This window comes from Sphaeramia orbicularis, chromosome 3 (assembly GCF_902148855.1).
Source record: "Sphaeramia orbicularis chromosome 3, fSphaOr1.1, whole genome shotgun sequence".
NCBI classification, from domain to species: domain Eukaryota; kingdom Metazoa; phylum Chordata; class Actinopteri; order Kurtiformes; family Apogonidae; genus Sphaeramia; species Sphaeramia orbicularis.
In genome coordinates this window covers 42,144,677-42,164,990 of record NC_043959.1, presented here as the reverse complement: position 1 = coordinate 42,164,990, position 20,314 = coordinate 42,144,677, and the positions used below count along the sequence as shown (strand labels likewise).

The following is a 20,314-nucleotide window of genomic DNA, read 5'->3' as shown; positions in this document are numbered from 1 at the left end:
GTTACAACTATATTTGTGTGGGTATTTTACACATAACACTGACAGATATACCCTCCGTCATCTTTCATAAGCCACTGGTTTACATAAACTCTGCTGAACCCACTTGACCTTTCTCAATGTGGATACCATCTCTCCTGACTTTCTTATTTTCTTCATACACCCATCTCCCCCTCTAAGACTCCTGTCCTCCTCGCCTTCTGTTTACTCCTTCATGTTTTATGTCTATTTCTCACACCTGTTTTTACCCCGCCCCTGAAGGAGAGGCATGGGGTATTGTTTTTGGTTCGGTTTGTTACCTCCGCCAAGGAGGTTAAGTTTTTGCCAGCGTTGGTTTGTCTGTTTGTGTGCAAGATAACTCAAAAAGTTATGGATGGATTTAGATGAAAATTTCAGGAAATGTTGATACTGGCACAAGGAACAGTGGGGGCGTGGGGGGTGGGGGGGCCACGGGGGCCCATTGATCTGCCTTGGCGGAGGTCGAGTGCTTTACTAGAAAAGACAGCACAGACCTCCACCAAGGTAGATCAGTGGGCCCCCGTGGCCCCCCCACCCCACCCCCAGTCACCACCAAAAATTAATCATTTGTTCCGTGTGCCAGTATCAACATTTCCTGAAATTTTCATCCAAATCCGGGACAGTGATCTGCCTTGGCAGAGGTCTGCGCTCTTCGAGTGCTTCTAGTTTGTTTCTTTCTTTGTTTGTTAACACCCTAGCAGCAACACTATTGGTGAATTCATACCAAATTGGGTTTATAGATTGCCAGTGACCCAGAATAGCTGTCATTATATTTTGGGTAGGTCAAAGTTCAAATTTTTGATGAATTCTTAAAATCTTTTTTTTTTCCCATTTACTTACAATGGGTGAAATTTCACATGTCTGTAGCAACAAAACTGTTGCTTGAATTCATATCAAAGTGGGTGTATTGATTGCCAGTGACACAGAATAGATGTGGTAACACTTTGGGAAAAGTAGGTCAAAGTTCAAATTTCGTATGACTTTTTTAAATCTTTTTTTCTCCCATTTACTTATAATGGGCAACATTTCAAATGTCTATGAAAACATCAATTTTGTTTCAATTTACTACAAACTTGGCACATATATAGAGTCAGTTGATATGCTGACATCAGCACACGCATAGACATGATGACATCAGCTGGATCGATGCCAAAATAAACTACAATTCGTGTGAGGGGTGGGGTTTGTTGTGCCTGGCACCACTTGTTGCTCCTGTTTCCTCTCTTACATGTCTTTCCATCCAGAGGAATCTCTCCACTGCTCCTGTCTCTTTTTCTTAAAGCAAAGGTTAATAGATAGGATCATGTCTGACATAGTTTGTACAACCCTCTGAAACAAATTGATCATTTGTTATATTAAATTTTCAATACTCAAGTTTTCATCATCTGCTGGTCCCCATCCTCTTCTCTACATTCACTGTCTGGTCTCTAGCTTTCATGTCCACTGACTCCACCCCACCCACCTAACAAATACACACCCACGTTCCATTTTCTTTGCCCCCTCCTCCTCCACAATCTTGTTTCTCCTCTGATGGTTGTCTGCTCTTCCTCATCCACCCCTTCCTCTGCTTTTAATCTATTCTAATCCCTGACTTCCACTCTCGCCTCCAGTACGTCCCGCCTAACCAAACCCTCTCCACCCAACCCCTCTCCCAAATGAGCTACCCTGTGACTGACTGACTGACATGCCACTGAATGATAACACACCTCATTCCACAGCTGGTGAAGCTGTCAATATGGAATAAAGAGGGAGGCAAAGAGAGGGATGTAAAGGAGGTCAGAGAAACACAAAGAGAGAAAGAAACATGGACATGAAGAAGAATTAGTCTGAAAAGTACAGTAGATGAGAGAAGAAAAGAACAACTGACAGAATGCTCCATAAGAAGAACAAGATACAGGTGTCAAGGTAAGATGGCTATTGATATTAGATACTTGGTAAAACATGCGCTGCTGTGATATAACATTAGAGACAACGCTGCACATGCTATCACTATCCAGCAAACCACAAAATAATGTGCATGTTCTACCAACTGAAAACAATTTACTAAGCAAAATAGGCCTTCAGAAGTTGGTTCAGTACTGCAAAACAGAAAACTGTATTTAGTGTAGCTTAAAAGGGTCAGTATCTACAGCTATACTGTATCAATGGTTAGAGTTGAAACTTCCTTACATGATCCTAATATTTCTGACCTACACATCTGAACTAAAGGGAGTTTGATAAAAGAGTATAATGTAACTTCATAAACTTCAGCCTCCCACTTTTGCATCTTCACCCACAGTATCACCTTTCTCCCTCTCTTTCACTGCGTCTTGTTATCACTCTTCTGCTCTGTGTTATTCACCCTTTAAGACTCTCCCACCCTCTTTTAGTCCCCCCCCTCATACTTGCCCTTACCTACTATGAACTGTTAGCAGCTCTGATGTACAGCCAATATTCTCTCTATCATATTAGCGCGGCTGCAGTGTGTAAAGGAAGAGATAGGGAAGAGAGGAGGAAAAGGAATAAAGAGGGAGGGAGGGAGAGAGAGAGGATGGAAAGGAGACACATTTGTTCTACTCATCTCAGTGCTAAAAGATACAATTACCTCTCACAGCATATTATCCATGTTTTATACCAGCCCAGGGCCCCATGCCTTTACCTTGCCGCGCTCGCCCCATGTTAGGCCCATATTTTAACACTAGCTATGACAGTTTATTTAAGAAAAGAAAATTGTCCCGAGGGAGATGGAGAAGGGGAGAGAGACAGTGTGTAAGGAAAATGAGAGGGAAAGGGGGAAGGACAAAGAAGGTGGAGGGGGAGAGACAATGAAATAGGGGGGAGAGAGTGAGAGATAGATGAGCCGGAGAAAGGAGCGAGGAAGAATCTTCTTCAGGAAAATGGTGAAGAGAAAAGATAGAGGAAAAAAGGAGGAGAGGACATATAGTTTATAAGCTGGCATACCAGCCTTTTAATAAAGGCCATAAGTCTTGAGGATTTTTTTTTCTTTTCAAGCACAGAGCAAAAACATTCACTATAGTATACAAAGAAGTCACCATATACAGTATCACATTACAAGAAGATATGTAGACAGATTCTGCAGCAAAAAAAACTCACACTCTAAACAAGTCCTAAAAAAGGTTTCAGACTGTTTCATTACTTTCACTAAGGGGGATGTATGCTCATTGTTGTCTGTCTCTCTGTCAGCTTAATTATGCTACACGATTTTCATGAAACTTGGGCAGGGTTGGGCTGGTGACTCCAGTCACCACACTGTCATGTGTCTGGCCTGTGCCTGTTTTATTCAAGTCTACATATGTGAGCCCCCTGAAATTTCCTGGTTTTCTGCTTGAATTGGTCATGAATATAACACTTGAATGGAGTGACTGCAACACCCAATAATTTCCCCCTGGGATTAATATAGTATTCTGATTATGAAAATAATCTGATCTGCGTGTAAGTGTAGACCAACACAATGTTCTTAACCTAAAAACAAACAAACAATTCTGTGTCTTTATTGAATGTTGCTACTCAACATTTATATTGTTACAATAAAGAAAACATGATGCATTCTAGAAAGATAGAAAAGGAAAATGTCACCAACATGATCAGATGAGGAAGGGTTCACATATAATACGCACATCTATGTACTGACTAGCTTCCTTATGTCAGCTATGAAATATTGTGATTGCTGACAATTATAAACTAACATACTCTTATAACCACTCTCCTCAGGGGGAGCAGTCACTATGTCACTATAACATCTTAAATCATTACACAAGGGAAAAAAATGCTGATAATCAAGTAACTGTTTATAGGGAATGAAGCCATCAGTCCATAACAGGCTATCCTTCACCCACACATCTACCTTGTTAATTACTGCATACCCCCTGACTGAATGGACCAGCTGTAGCTGGTCTAGTCAGGGTTTGACGGCACCATCATATAATGTACATCACCTGCAACTAGATCAGCCAATAGGAAAATTCTATTGTATTAAGTTGCAATAGCCAGGTTTCAACTTGTGGAGGGCAATGTAAATATGTATTCAAAACTGAATGTTTGGAGATTTTGATATGATTTAAACATTTCTGTTCTGATCAAACTGCACACAGCACCACAAACTGTATTTAATATGGAACTATCTGTCTTTACTTTTGGTAACACATCATAAAGTATTACAGAATTAATGTTACATTCTGGATGAGATTGAGTGCTACTAAGAACTAATCACACATACAATTGTAGATATCACTTACTATACACTAAAGTGTGATGATGATGTTTTCTAATACTACGTCAATTCTGAAAAACATCATTAACTTTTAATAGTTTACATGCAAAGATTCAGTCGATGGTGCATTTTGTGTTGTATCTGATGTTAGATTCAGTATTTCAGGATCTGTGATATGTGCATAAGATTTCATAGAAATGTTATAAATATGCTGATGTGTTCTTTATACTCTTATGCTTTTCCAAAAATTACGTCACAATTTATCATTGTGCTTAAACAATCACAGATCACTAGAATATAACCCCTGCATCATGATATGAATCATGTTGTCAGTTTCTTGCCAATATACAACCTTATACACAAGCACAAATACTTTGAATGCATTACATCATCGAGAGACATTTTTAGAAAGGGCAGGCAAACATAACATCTGCTCTTTTGTGGATCCTTTTATCTAAAGAACCTTGCAGCATCCTCGTTGCATACTTTTTGAGCACTCATATCTCAGAGTTCCATTGGGAATGAAACCCCTAACCTTTGGTTGTGTTCAGACTTTGCTCTCTGTTAAGTTGGTCCAGTCTGCTCACTTGCATGAAACAGTGATGTAAAATAAATAAAATAAAGAATTTAAAGACAGAAAATGTTGAACCCTACTGCAAATTTAGACACTTCTCCCACTCGCTCACTCTATAATTGATGCCAGTCTTGTGCCCTTTTGCCTCCTGTGCCAGCGGGCAGAGGGCTAGCATAGAGGTGTCCGCTTCACCCCTACATAACAACCTTGCCTCACCTTCACACACATGCACACAAATAAACACACACCCTCTTACACAAGTTATAATGAAAAGTATGCATATGAGTGCAACTACAAGACCAAGTACACAGAAACATGCAGGTGTAAAAATAAAGTTTATGCTCATGCACATGTTCAAACACAACTGTACGTTCACCTTCAGCTTGTTTCTCAAACTATCCTGGTCATTTCAGGTGAGACAGAAAAAAGTATGGCCATAAGTGTGAAGGACTGTTAGTGAGTGAGTATAGCTTCCAGCAGCCACAGGATTAATTACAGATTATGTAAAATATATATACACTACATAAACACCACTGGAGTTTAAACCTAAAGGGGACAAATATGAAAAAAGACAACAAGTAAGTGAAGAAGGGTCACTTGTTAAGCTTGTCACTCCAATAATTCCTGCATTGATGATATAAAAACAACATAACATGCTCACACTTGAAAACCCTCAGTCTGATTTATGACTTACAAAGGAATCCAAGATTTATCTAAAACAGTACATACAGTGGTAAAGAATTAATGTAAATGAACCATAAGTATAAGAGAAATAAGTTTAAGAGAAACAAATATACAATAAGAAATCATTTAAACTGTTTAGATACTTAGCCTGTTGAAGAGATCATGTTAGTTGATGTCATGCCTTTAAATAGTGAATAAGAAATAAATGTGAATGACAGAATCCACAAAGTGGGACAAGTGTAATAAAGATTTGTCATATTGAGGCTTAATTATGATTTATTTAAGAGAAAACATGTCAAGGAAGTGTAAAGGGTGCGTTTCAAGTTAAATATACAGATACTCTAATTTATTATTTATTTTTTAATTTAAATTTGTTTCAGTTTTTTTGTCTGTAATTTGTCACCCCCTCCAGCAGATGTCATGCTATGCAGCCGCCTTTGTCGCCTATACCCAGAGCCGGGCTGGGCTCTAACATTACATTATTAACATTCACACTAACATTAGGGTCATGTTCACAGGCTTGAGCTAAATATGGGTGAAAGTTCTTGTTGTTTAGTTCCATTTCTCTCACCCATTCCTCCGCTCTATCATGTCTCCACCGTGAAGCCACAGTGAAGCTGGACAGGAAGTGGAGACTCCAGTGTTCGTTATTCCAAATGATTCCAAATGATGGTTTACAGAGACATTTTCATTCATTCCTCTTTTTTTCTTAACCATGCTGTGCACTGTCATGTCCGATTTGGGTCCGTATTGAGTGCGGTCGGAATACCCGAGTACCAGCAGATATCAGCAGAGTGTATGCAGCAGACTCCAGCTAACTGTGTGAGGGTCTGCCCCTAGTGGACTGATTTATCACTGCATGGCAAAGTTTTTTGGACGGACAGACGACCAACTGATGACAATACCCTGTGGCCAGTGTGGCTGAGGGTAAAAAGGGATGGGATGTATGCATTACTCTATGTAAGCGAGATAAAGAGCAATGACTGTTTTGTTGCTATACCAGTCCACACAAACACACAGAGCCAAGATTCTTCCACTGTAATTGTGCATGCAAACATTAATTAAGATTATTTTGGCCTGCAGTAGAAGTTCTAGCAGTCGAACTGTCCTCGAGCTGAGTAATGAAGCAGATAAGACTGGAGGATAACACATTATATCACACTAACAAACATCCCCACTCCGTGCAATAAATACAGAGAGAATTTTGTGTTTCTAATCCTGTCTTGAAATCATTCTCATGCTGAAAATCCACAATTCCTCTTTTTCACATTTTCTAACACCTTTCTTTCTAGAGCCTATTGACAGGAGCAACCATCAGTTTGTGTGGATGAAACCATGTGAGTGTGGAGACCAGATTTATCACTGGTATGTGTGTGTCTGTGTGTGTGTGTGCTTCTGTTTAAGTGAAGGAAAAGTGAGAAAGGGGGGGAGTGGGTGTGTGTGCTCAAGTGTTAAACGTTGATGCTGCCATGTTGGGTCGTGATGGGACTGGTGTGACTGGTTGCCCCTGCAACTGTCTCGTCCGATAATGCTGATCTTCTCAGGCACTAACAGACGGAACCCTCTGGGGGTCCTCCAGGCACAGTCAATCACTGCTTCTCCAAAAGACACTATTCCAAAGCCATTTAAATACTGACTTCTTTATTCCTCTCCTCTTTCTATTTTTTCCCTTTCTTTTTTCACTGCTACTTTACTCTGAGACCATTTTACGTCACTCTTCTTCTTAATATTTCATCTGGATTTCCACCTTGACTTCAAATACAACTCTCAGTATTTCATATTTACATTGTTCCTTCCTCTGTCTCAAAAACAAGACCATGGTACAAGGATTAAACTAAAATCAGTCCATTAAAATAAAGTTTCACATGTGTGTGTGTGGGGGGGATCCTTTGGCTATTTTATAAGTTATTTAAAGACAACACAGATGTCGGAATGTTGGGCTCATGATCTTTGTCTGGTTCTAGAAACAGTCTAACCATTGCAATAACATTAAATGTAGGAATTGACTTTTAGTTACGTTAAAAAAAAGTAAAGATGGGTTCTAATATCTGGCTTGGCAGATCAGATCCTGGCTCCATAAATACAGTATTTATACACCGTATGTAGTAACAAATGAATTTCTTCTTTTAAAAAAAAAAAAAAAAAAGCCACTGATGATCTTCTTCTGTAAGCACATACCACTGTACCAAATGTTTTAATACTCAGTTCTAAATGAGTCAGTGCTTACTGGTGTCATCTTTCAGTCATGGTAGTGAAAGACAATGTCAATAAAACATTCATCAAATTAACAAGGTATATCAGTAACAAAGATCAACCAGCACTACAAGACCACCAGCTTTACTAAAGACGTTTATCTACACACAAGCACAGCTATCAGTTAGTAATAAATTCTGTTGAAATGTACATGATGGTAAGTCCTGCAGTTTACTGACCTCGTAACTATCACTTCACTGCACGGAGCCAACTGCCTCTCTCCTACATCTCTACTCTGCTCTCAGTCCCTCCCTCCCCCAGGCTACCGTTTCCTCCACTATTCTCTACATCGTTACCATAATCAGATAAGACAACTACCTAGGGAGCACCAGCATCCCTACAGCACCTTGCTCCTGGCACTGTGTGTGTGCATGTGTGTGTGAGAGTGTGTGAATTGCTCCTGGCACTTGGAAACATGTATTCCCTTTGACTGTCTTTTTTGGTGTTTTGATCTTTTCCAACTGACACATGACCGGTGCGTATGTGTGTGTGAATTGTATGTGTGTAGGAAGGTTTCTAAATTACCCTGCTGCTTCATAAGGTAATATCTGTATTGTGTCTGACAGACTGATACAAATTACAAATCCGTGAGTATGTATCTGGATAAGTGGTATAGCAAACGAATAAAAGTGTACATGCTTGTATGTTTGAGTGTTAAAAAAGATTATAGTATTTGTCTCAGTAATCAGAACAGATCACATCAACATTACATTTAACAAAAGCCAGAATGATTCACAACAAATACTCAAACACATACATGGATAAAACATCTTAAAACACCTTCAAGCCAACATACCTTCAGCTGAATGTCTCTATATCTTATACTTTACCTACAGAGACATGAACAACACATACTGTACAAGCTGTCCTGTTCATATAGTACACACTTCCCCTCAGGGGCATGTACTCACTGTACACACATAGGATAGCAATAGAGCCATCAGCATCACTACATTTATCCATCAGAAAGCTGAACTGCCAAATTACTCTAACAGGCATCAACACCACTCAGCTACAGAGTAAACAAACTGTCAGGTTAGATTTTTCTAACCTGAGCTCAATAATTTTCCCTTTAAGTACCACTCAGTGTTTATAATTTTACAGTTTGTCATTCCTTACTGCAATGTTAAATACTTTAAAAATGATTGTGGTTGTATTTATGAGAGTTTTTTCTTACGGACTGAGGAACTGTTCCAAGACTGTGCAAAACTATAAGGAAAAAAATCAATTAAAAGTCATTTTAAAGTTTGTACTTTTAGATACTGTTTTCAACAATCCATTCTTCTTTATTACCATAATCTAGGGCTACTGTTTGATGTGAGTAAAATGTAAAACACCCAGATTTTGCTTTATAAAATATTTAAAGCTTGCCAGGTTTCTTCACTGTTACTACCATACCTAAAAAAAGATGCTAAATTTATTTCTATTCAACACTTTAAAAGCATCAGAGAGCATAAAGAGCTGTATAGAGCAACAAAATGTTATTAGCTGCAAAAATAAGAAATGTTATCATCTTTTTTTAATAAACAGTTTCTACATCTTATAGGAAATTAAGGGTGTAACAGTACAGAAAAATTTCGGTTTGGTATGTTTTCGGTACAGGGGTCTTCAGTTTGATATATTTTCAATATGTTTTCGGTACAGTGAAGGGGACCAGTGAAGGGGGGGGGGGGGGGGTATGGGTGGTATGCTCCGTTACTACCTGTGGGACACAGGATATTTCTACAAAATATTGTTCAGTCATTTGTAAATTAACAGGCACCTCACATGTTATGTATTTTAGTATTTTTGAATGTTCAGTGTCTCACAGTATTCCCTGAGGTGCTGTGAACGTGACCTTACATTAACACTGCAGCAGAGGGACAGTGAAGGAGAAGAGGAGCAGGTTCACTTGATTTTGCCAACTTGAGTTAAAAAATAAAACCCTATTTGCTACAAAGGAACCCGTGGACCCTTTTGTGACACAAAGCTACAACAGACCAAAAACCGAATGTGAAACTTAACATGCTTTGAACATCCGACCCAGCTTCTTGTGCCTGTTTTATGCTCTCTGTTGTCATGTTTGGTTGTTTTTTGCAGCAGCACTGGGAATTCACCACTGCTGAATGTATATAGAGAAAACTCTGCACATGGGTTCTGCTTGCAGCCACCCTGTTTCCCGAGTGTTTGCGTTCTTCACATAGGCTACATGTATTTGTTTGGTACACCTCTATATTGTATCGAAGACCCTTAAACGTAACAGTTCAATACAAACAAGTGCACTGTTACACCCCTACAGGAAATATGGAGAAAATCTATATTTATAAATTTATGATTATTTACACCACATAGCTAACATTATCAAAATGATATAATATCTATATCAACATTGTCATAACTGAGAGAATAGATTAATATAAAGTAAAAAAGACAATATAAAAGCAAATAATAAAGATTTTAAAAAGCCTGCTGAGAAATATAAGTGAGGCCTACAAAAACATAGCCAGATTGAGTTCCAGATGGGTTCAAAATGTATATAGATAAGTAGGGAGGAAAACAAACAACTTAAGTTACAGACACTTCTAGCGATTAGGCTTGTCGTCATGACCATGTTTTCTTCTCTCACAGCCTTGGTGTTTTTCAGAGATGTTGAAAGAGAGAGATTGTCCAGAGGAGTAATCTGTAAAATGATACTTTTCACCAGACCATGCAAGCATATACACACCAGCAGACAAACAGGGATTCATGTGAGGAGTTCAGACTCTCTGCACTCTGCCCGCTGCCATTTTAGAGTGATCAGAGCAAATGAAAGCTTGTTTTGTCCGTGGCCATGATATTCTTGGTCTCTGATGGTGTCTAAGTTTAGCTGATGTGCCACTTTGTTTAATCAACCAATTAGCAGAAATTATGACATTATAAAATGAAGAAAAAAAGTTACATCATTATGCACCTGTTACAGGAATTAACATTTATCACAAATATACAAAGTTTTTGGTTATAACCAATGCCCAAGACTAAAATTATTCTAAAAAAAATTTGCTTGGACAGAGGGAACAGTAAAGAAGGATTATGACTGCAGTGATTTTATGATTCACTTAACAATTCTTACACTTCTGGTACTAAACATAAATGTACTAAGTTTGTGTCATGTTTGCAGTGTTCCAGGACAAACACATATTGCATAAAAGTAGTAAAAACTAAAGTATTCACAAATGTAAATAACTGCTACTCAAACTGGCAGGTAAACATTAGCAATAGTAATAGTAATGAACACATTACGTTTCCAATTCTGAGCCTAGATTGCCAGTGATTTTGCAGCAGATTTCCAAGTGCTTTGGGTTTTTAGTGCTCAAAGAGTGAAACACCATTTATGCATTTTGTTTATGATGCGAGTGTATGTGTATGCGTGTCCATGTGCATGTGTGCGACCCTGGCCCCAGCAGCTGTTTGCTGGTGTAATTACCACTAGTTCATACAGAGAAAGTGACAGAGATAGAGCGAAAGAAACACACAGCAAGAAGAAGCTAGAAATAATGTCTGTCTGTGATGATGATTTGTGCTGAGACATCCCTTATAACAGCAGATTAATATGAACCTCGTGGTGTATCTGAATCAAACACACCAATGAAAACAAATAAACATATGCATCTACACAAACCAAACACACTTATGCAGCTCCACACTATTGAGGTTTGTTACCTGCAGAACAAGATGTGTCCACCTCTCGAGTACAAGCCGTCCCTCTGTTCTGAAGCTGACTATCAGAGGGGTCTGGCTGCTGGCCTGACTGTATCGCATGGTGACGGCCTTCTCAGACACTGTCACAGTAAATACAAGCCTCTCCTCAGAACTCTTCTCCAGCAGCATCCTGTGAGAAACCACACACATACACAGTCGGTCAGAAAATAAACCCACTGAGTCATAAGCATTAAACAGTCCATTTATTATACAGCATTGACAATATGTAACGGATGAAATTAAAAAGAAACTAACTTGAGCAGACACCAAAAGCCATCGAATAGAGAGCCACAACACACAGTCTCTCTTCCTGACATTTACACATGGAATATCAATATTTTACATGACTGCTGGGTTTCTGCTGTTACAGGTGCAGACATATACATGCACACACTGCACGTGTCATATTAAGCACCATCACTGACATTTTATGGGAAATCATGGCTTTTATGAACCCAGAACAGCATATCCTATAAATCACATATGGATGTATGCATGAGAAATGGAGTATCTGTATGTATGCCTGCACTCACATGTGGATGTGTGAGCCAGTGAGACACACAGAGGCTGAGACAGATATAAAATAAGTGGAAGAGGAAATTAGGTACAAGGTGGTGAGGGTTATAACTGAATAAGAATGTGAATAACTAAGCTGAAAATGCTTCTTTGTCAAAAATATGTCAAATGACTCTGATGTAAGAATTAAAGTTAGATTAAAGTTTTAAAGTAAAGGGGTGGTGTGGTTGAGGAAAAAAATAGCTGTACCTGAAGTGTATAAGTCCTGTACATGCACCTAAATCAAAAAAATATGTCCAAGTACAATGATGCATCAAATGTTATTAACAGTACCACTATCGGTTTCTGGTAGTTAATTTAGTATATAGTAAAAACCAGGGTTTGTAAAACAGGTGGCTGCTTCTGTTCATTGTTCAGATTGTGGGGGGGATGTGAAATCACAGGGAGAGAGAGAGAGAGAGACAGACCAGAGAGAGGGGTGAGGAGAGATGGACAGAGGTGAGGATAGAGACCTCCTTTCATCTGGCTTCTTTGATGGCAGCCATGATCACCTCTACAACAAAAGACTGATCGCAACAACAGTAGCAAAAAGAGAGAGACAGAGCAAGAGGGAGACAGAGAGATGGACAGAGTGGAGGAGGGGTAGAGATATTTCTTCCATTCAGATGCTTTCAGACTTACAGGTGTCATGTTCAGCAGAGCAAGACAATAAGTGTTGTCTGTCATTGCAATCCCCAGGCAGACAACTTCACAAACAAAATCACAGCATGATATCTGAAAGAGGGACTTGATCTCTCTGTGATTCTCCTCCTCAAAGTTAAACGTGACTGACAGCAACACTTAAACTAAATACTCATGAGTTACAAGAACATGCTTGCAGGTTTTCTTGAGAGCTGACAGCACTGCAAAGTTATGTGTCATATTCAGACATGTTTCCTTTACTGCTTCAAAGCTTAACAAAATCAAAAATAAAACAAATGCACTGATAAATGGTGCAGCAGCACAGTAGTGTGTAAAAGTCTTAGTCCATCATAAAGGTTTGTTTTATCCAAGTGTATTTACCATACATACTGTATGAGTTTCTACATCTTTGTATTAGGGTTGTAACAATGTCATGGTGTTACGATTAATCGTGATTTTAAATGTCACGGTTAATTAATCGTCAAGGCTGCCAAAAACTGTCTCATAAAGTACAGCAGATTAAGAGCAGAACCAAAGACACACCAATATGCGCTTCACGCACGGAATGAAACCAACATTACTGAAGCTGCATTCAACATTCCACCAGTGAAAATGACAGAGAAGGAACAAGCTGACCATCTGTTTTAGGGGGTGGACGTATCTTTGAATTGTCTTGACCGTAAACATATTTTTGATGCGGGCTCACTTTCATTTCCATAGAGTTTGCTTTCGCTACTGTCATCTACACAACTTCAGGCTACCACTGCGCAAACCATTCACAACAATCAGGCTGCATAGCTTTGATGAAGTAAAGCCATTCTTTTCCAGTTCAGACTGTCATACAAGCTTTGGTTAACTTCTGAATTGATGCAGTAAACATGTTCTGTTTGATCACAAGGCGAACTGCATAAAATAGTCTGATGCACCTGTAGAGCAGGCCCAGTTCTGGGAGGGGGCAAGAGGGGCAATGCCCCCTTACATAAATATCCTGCCCCCTCAAATGAAAGTTAGCAAAGTTTCACGAGGTAGGGAAAAGGTAAATGAGCATCACAACAGCGGGAGACATAGAGGAATTAGTAACGCCTGTCAAGTTTCACTTTCACTTTGCAAAGGGACATACGGTCTTATGGTCTGCACGTACCCATTGTGAGGTACGCGTGGCATGGACCGCAACCCCCACATATAGACCCCCACAAAATAATCGTAGTAATCGTGAAACCAGGATTATTTCTCTGATGATAATCATAGCACCAAAATCTCTAATCGTTACATTCCTACTTTGTATCAAGATTTCTTTCCATCCATCCATCCATCCTATGGGTGAAGATGGGGTACACACTGGACTCGTTGTCAGTTCAATGCAGGGCTTCCCTTCAAAAAATTTTAGTTTTACTTAGATCACTTCAATCATAATATGTGAACTTCACATAAATTTGTGTGAACAAAATTTAAAACAAAAAAACAATCTCATAGAGGAACTAACAGCCCCCCTAAAGGAGCTTGGTTAAATGTGCATCAACATGACACCAGAAAAGACAGCCAACAAGAGAGTGCAACAGAGGTCACACTACATACTGAATTCTGCTTGATGTATCTGTATTTTGTCTTTTAATAGAGTGCACCTGTTCTGATTTTCATATTGTTCGATAAATTAAGTAGGTATTTGCACCTTAAAAACATTAAGGCAACCTAAGACTTTGACAGGATAGAACTGTGTGTGAAAAAATTGTCCTAGTGTGTGTCTTTTTTCCTTGTTTGCCAACATCCATGATAACCACCAAAGAGTGATTTCTATGTAGAGGACCAACTTTTCCACAAAAATTCAAAGGGTGACATTTATGCACATCCCCAAGTGCTTCAATGCCTCTCTTCTACTCTACAGTAAAATTGTGCAACACTTGCTGCCCAGCGCGACACATATTCCTGGTAAGCCTACATGCATGCATTCATGTCACAAATATGACACTTTTCTATCAAATAAAAATAGACTCCTTAAATGTGATGTCATTACACAGGCCTTACTTTGGTGGAGTAATACAGCTCTATCAATTACATTAGAACGTGATACAACAGCCATACCACAAGCTAAATTAAATACCACCAGAAATACAAACCAAGGCATTATGTAAGTCTAGATATTTTTAGCTTTATAATAAAATCAGCTGTTTGACCAATCTACTTAAAGTGTTGTGGAATGGTGAAGAAGGGGATTGTGTTCCGAAGCAAAGCCAACTGATCTTTTTCAGTGTGTGTGTGTGTCTTTTGTGTGCGTGTGAGCGAGAGAGAGATTGCAAACTGATCTGAGTGTGTGTAACTTTACCCCATCCTGGTCCTGCCTGGAACATACTAACACACTCTCATCGGCTTTCTCTCACACACAACATGTCTAAGTGGGACATGACAGCCAGTTGTTGGATAACATTTCCTCATCGTGATCCTGACTTCACCAGGCCTGACCTGGTTGCTCCTTGTTATTTGATCAATATCTCATGGCTTTTAAGTTCCTCTCAGTGCATAAAAGCATTTCAGAAATCCTATATAAACTGGCATGACTGTCAATTATTTGCAGCATACAAAAAGAAAAGCTATTTTGACATAATTGGCATGTAGACAGACACATCTGTACATCACTCTCAGAACAAGAAGATGATGTTTATCTGTTGATGAATGCTGTTAAGTTTAGTTATTTATAACCTTTGGGAATTTATTCAGCTCATTTTTTACTTTAAATAAGCACATAATATTCAGAGTGCACATAACATCAAATATGTAGCTATATAAATATGAAATTAAAGTGAGCAAGTTTGTGCCTCATTTGTAGCAATTATTATTAAAATGTATGCATTGTATCATATGCACAAAAAAACAACATGATGTTGGGATTATACATCAGCCCTGCACCCTAAAAAATCAGTACTGGCCCCTGAAAAACCCAATGTGAAAAACTTAGCAGCTACAAAAAAAGTTCATCTATGCCTTAATATCGGGAAAATGTAGCTTTCAGATGTTACGAAGAAATTACACAAAAGTAAACTCACATTTCTCCAGTGGAGTTAGGCTTAATCCACAATGCCAGAGTGAGAGATCCCAGAGCTCCCAGTTTCTGTGACGGTGGAGATATCAGACATCCATCCTTCCCCGGCCAAAACACCACACTACTGGATCCGCCAGAACCTGCTTCCAACATGAGAGTTGATCTAGACCCAGACTGTACCCCAGGATGAGTGTCGTTACTGTCTTCAGTAACACAGGAACCCCTGTTGGAAGGGTGAAAGTTTTAGAAGGTTAATTTGTATTTGCATTCGCACTAATGGGTGATGCACCTTGATAAACATCAGTGAAAAAACCATGAAACATAAACATGTTGGATTTTTATTTTTATTTTATTTTTTATTTATTTATTTTTTTTTGCAAAACTGCTTAAAAATTGCGAATTTTTATTTATTTTATTTTTATTTTTTTTTTGCAAAACTGCTTAAAAATTGCGAATAATTAAAGAAACAAAACAACTGATATTAACAATCACGCAGTTACCATAAGCATAAAAGGATAAACATGCTAAAGTGATGAGTACTGGAATTATAAAACTGGTTTTCAAGGGTAAAACTGCAAAAAATAGGCTGACACTGAATTAGTGTCAAATAATTGTTGATAATTTTTGATGAACTGACCTGTGTGCAGGTAGTAACAGTGGGGCATACGGAGGTGTGGAGGATCTATAGGGACACTCCTGGACACAGAAGGCCTGGTAACACGCCAAAAGCTCCGTCTGTGAAGAAGCACGCTGGCAGTAGCTGCTCCGCTCAGGAACACCACAGGTGGAACGGACCGGAGATGTGGACACAGGTTTGAAGGCAGCAATGTTCTCCATTTGTGGAAAATGTCCCTGAGAAAGAATAAGGTTTAAACTACTGTAGTCATACCATTTAATGTGCAACTTTAGTCTCACTCATTTGTTTGTGAAGTTTTGTGAAATTATAGTAAATGTAAAAGTACCATACAATAGAACACTTCTTTTGACATGTTTAACAAGAATACATTTGGAACCTTACCTGTGAAGAACCAGGTTTTAGACACAGGCTGAAAAAGAGGAGGCAGAGGGTGGTATTTTGCCATCGCAAAAACATCTTGTTTCTCTCCATCTTCACTGTTCCTTCCATGATGTTTTTCAAGGGAAAAGTACACCAGCTCTTGCTGTTCCTCATCCTTTTTTCCTTCTGCTTGATTTGATTTTCCTCTTTCAGGACAGACGGAATAGTAGAGGCATCTGTTTTACTCTTGCATGTTCTTTCCAGGCATGTTTTCCCTCCTTCTCTACTAACTTCCCAGTAGCAGCTTGTCTTTAGGTTGCATTTCTCCTTACTCCTTCCTTTCTTCGTCTTCTCTTTGCTGACTCCTCTGGCCCATGTTTGTTTGCTCCTTTGCAGTTTTCCTCTCTTTGCTCCGCCCTCGATATTCTGGCCTTCTTCCTCTTCAAGACATCTCTGGCCTTTGACCTCACACAATCCCAGAATTGCATTTTCCAATGGATCTGGCATGTTCTGGGTTTCTAGAATCTCGGATAGGGGTTCTGGAACATTCCCGGTGGTGGCAGGATCTTCAGGAACCTGGATTCTTTTCGGAAGCCTTCCAGTAGCACTTGAATAAGTGATGACTGTCATGGTTTCATGGTTACAGGGTTACAGGGACATTTTTTACAGGCCAGTGCCCCTAGGGTGAGGCTACGAAGCTTAGCTTTCTGTTACACTGTCTCTGTCCCTCTCACACACTCAAACCGACCCACACACACACTCGCCACAACCAAAGCTTCACATGATAGGTAGGATTTCACAATCTAGAGAGGGAAAAGAGAGAAGGAAAGAGAGATATGGTCAGACCAAAATCCAACATGCTACAAATCTGAGGAGAGTGAAATGCCATGCAGGCTATTCCCTAGCCAAAGCCTACACTATCATGTACAGCTTGATTGAGGTGCAGCTCAACTGATACTGCTACAATGCTTTCCCCTTTTCTTCATTTTCCATTGAATTAAACATGCCCTTTTCCTCTGGCATCTGGCCTCCTGCCTTTTCTCTTTTTTTTCAACTGAACGGTTTTTCACATAAGTTTGTTGGAAATTGAGGCTTAGGCCAAAGCTCTGTTCATTACAATACTTATCAGCTTCAATTTCACATTTTGAAACACAAAAAGAGGCCAACAGTGCAGTCTTCTCTAGTGTTGAATTACCTGGACCCCCTCTTCTATAATGTCCGTTAGAAAAATAGACAGGGAAGCTCCCCCTCCTATCTGATAACGGCTGCGTCTAAGTTGGAAATATGCTGCACAAATTTGTCAGTCTAAGCAGAATGATATCATAACACACTAGAATATCTGCAGGTTCCTTGTGGTTTTTACCTGTTGGTGTAGATTCTCGGTGTACGGCTCTATTTCCATCTCAGGTGCAGCGTCAACAAACGCACCACTTGTTGCTCGCGCTCATATCGGGACAAACTACCTGGATTCTCCAACGCACCTGTCCGTCAGCGAGAAAAAATAGTCCTTCCAAAACATGACTGAAGTTATTTTATCCGTCACTCCGACAGAAAAAAAAAATATGAATGACAGCACATCTGAACTTGACGATGCTCCTTTTTTTCCCTCGTTCAGGCTTGTCTCATTGAGAACATGCAGCGCGTGGGACTAAGGGGATTACCGCGAGACGCCATCTGGCTAGCAGCGCTCGAGAGGCAGCAGGACACAGAGTAACGGTGACGTTACAATGATGAAAATCAAGTAACGGACACATGAGAGCGCAGTGAAAGCAAACACTGACGCATCCGTTTTGCATCTGTTACAAAACACCAAACATTGCGCGTGACAGCACAGCATTAGTAGTCGGTGTAAATAATTACCCCCCACCTGGTGGTAATGCGTTACCCCCTCCTTTGTGGGATGCGTCTGGGTTTCAGACAAGTGGCTCTCAGACAAGAGAGGAACGCTACCGCCGTCGCTAGGCAACGGTGATCCGCTGTGGCCACTCAGAGCCACGGCCTAAACATATGATAAGAGTCACTTTAGATCCCACTAAGAAATAAACCATCACACACCACGGAACACAGTCTGACTCCATGACAGGCCAGGAACAGACACAGAGGAAGACTCATCCATGTCACCTGCCATCAACAGTATCAACAAATCTGACCAAACCTCTGGAAGGTCAGATGCTCTTCATTCATTCATCCTCCTGTGTGTTGTCTCATACTGTGTCCTTACACGTTTAACTTGTGTTTTTATGCTCTGTGTGTAACTTCTTTGATTCTATGGATGTTTCAGAGCCATGCCACAGGTGGGTATCCACTGGTCTAGAAATGGTTTACAAAACTTTCTTCTGAACTATTAAAAAGGATGAATACCCAATGGAACTGCATATGTGTCAGTGTAGATACATATGAGCAGGTACAGTACACATTAGACCTGTGCAGAGGAAATACTGAGTTCTAAGAACCCCTCACAATATTAAATTAAACATGGAACCTTTTGTGGCAAATCACCTCGAACCTGACAATTTTCTTTATGACATGCTGTTCTTATTCTACATATAGGCTACTGTAAAGACTAGAAATAAACTGTGATTATTCAATCAAATGAATATCTACTTGTTTTTTGTTATTTTGGTATATTATTAATAATAAATTATTATAGTTCGAACCATTTGCGACAAATGACCTTGAAAAGACAACATCGTCTAAATGGAATACATTAGTGGTTAGGCTGTGTTTTTAAACTAAATACAATATTTGGATATATGTAAATGTTATACACACATCCAAGCACACACACACACACACACACACACACACACACACACACAGAGGTATCTGTAAAATTGATTCATACATAGTAGTGAGTGCAAGATCCTGTTTTGGCTACTGGTGATTTTAATTGTTCTAGTAGTCTACACATTTCTGTCTGCATATGTGTAAATGTGAATACATATGTGAAGGTACAGTACAATTGCATAGTTACACATGAGGCCTGTCCAGTGGAAATACTGTGCTCTAAGAACACGTCAAAACATTAAATAAAACATGGCATCATTTGCCACAAATCACCTTCAAAAGACAGCCTCATCTACATGAAAGTTGTCTTTACGTTTTGGTAAAAAATAAACAGTAATGTGTGACATGATATTCTAATTGTACACAAACTATCAAAACTACAAATAAACAATCTAAAAATATTTGGTCACAGAATGACTTCCTGTTTATATATATATATATATATATATATATATATATATATATATATATATATATATATATATATATATATATATATATATATATATATATTTATAGAGAGAGAGAGAGAGAGAGAGAGAGAGAGACAAAGATAAACAAAAATGACAATGACTGTTAGTCACTATTTGTCAAATCTCTATTCTCATTCTGGTTATGTAAAGATAAAATAGTGTCCAGAGCACAAGGACATACCTGGCTTTACTGTCACTGGTGCCATGGTTACATTTTTGCACCAAAGTCATGTTGCAGATGGATAAGTATTGTCTAAAAATGGGACTGGAATCATTTCTTAAAACGTTGTCATTTATTCAGGCTATAATTTTTGTAAGTTGAAGGACTTATAGCATCTACAGTTAATTTTCAGGTATAGTTTATTTTCACAAT

At 39.1% G+C, this 20,314-nt stretch overlaps 1 protein-coding gene across 1 annotated transcript in view; it reads right to left on the bottom strand.

The window, feature by feature from the left end:
• Positions 1 to 18,328, bottom strand: part of ush2a (Usher syndrome 2A (autosomal recessive, mild)) — a 229,409-nt gene extending 211,081 nt beyond the window's left edge. The window contains 5 exon segments of the mRNA XM_030161277.1: positions 11,415 to 11,583; positions 15,689 to 15,907; positions 16,322 to 16,536; positions 16,703 to 17,484; positions 18,045 to 18,328. Coding sequence (XP_030017137.1) covers positions 11,415 to 11,583; positions 15,689 to 15,907; positions 16,322 to 16,536; positions 16,703 to 17,311 — 1,212 coding nt within the window. The 5' untranslated portion in view covers positions 17,312 to 17,484; positions 18,045 to 18,328.
• Positions 18,329 to 20,314: the final 1,986 nt, after the last annotated feature.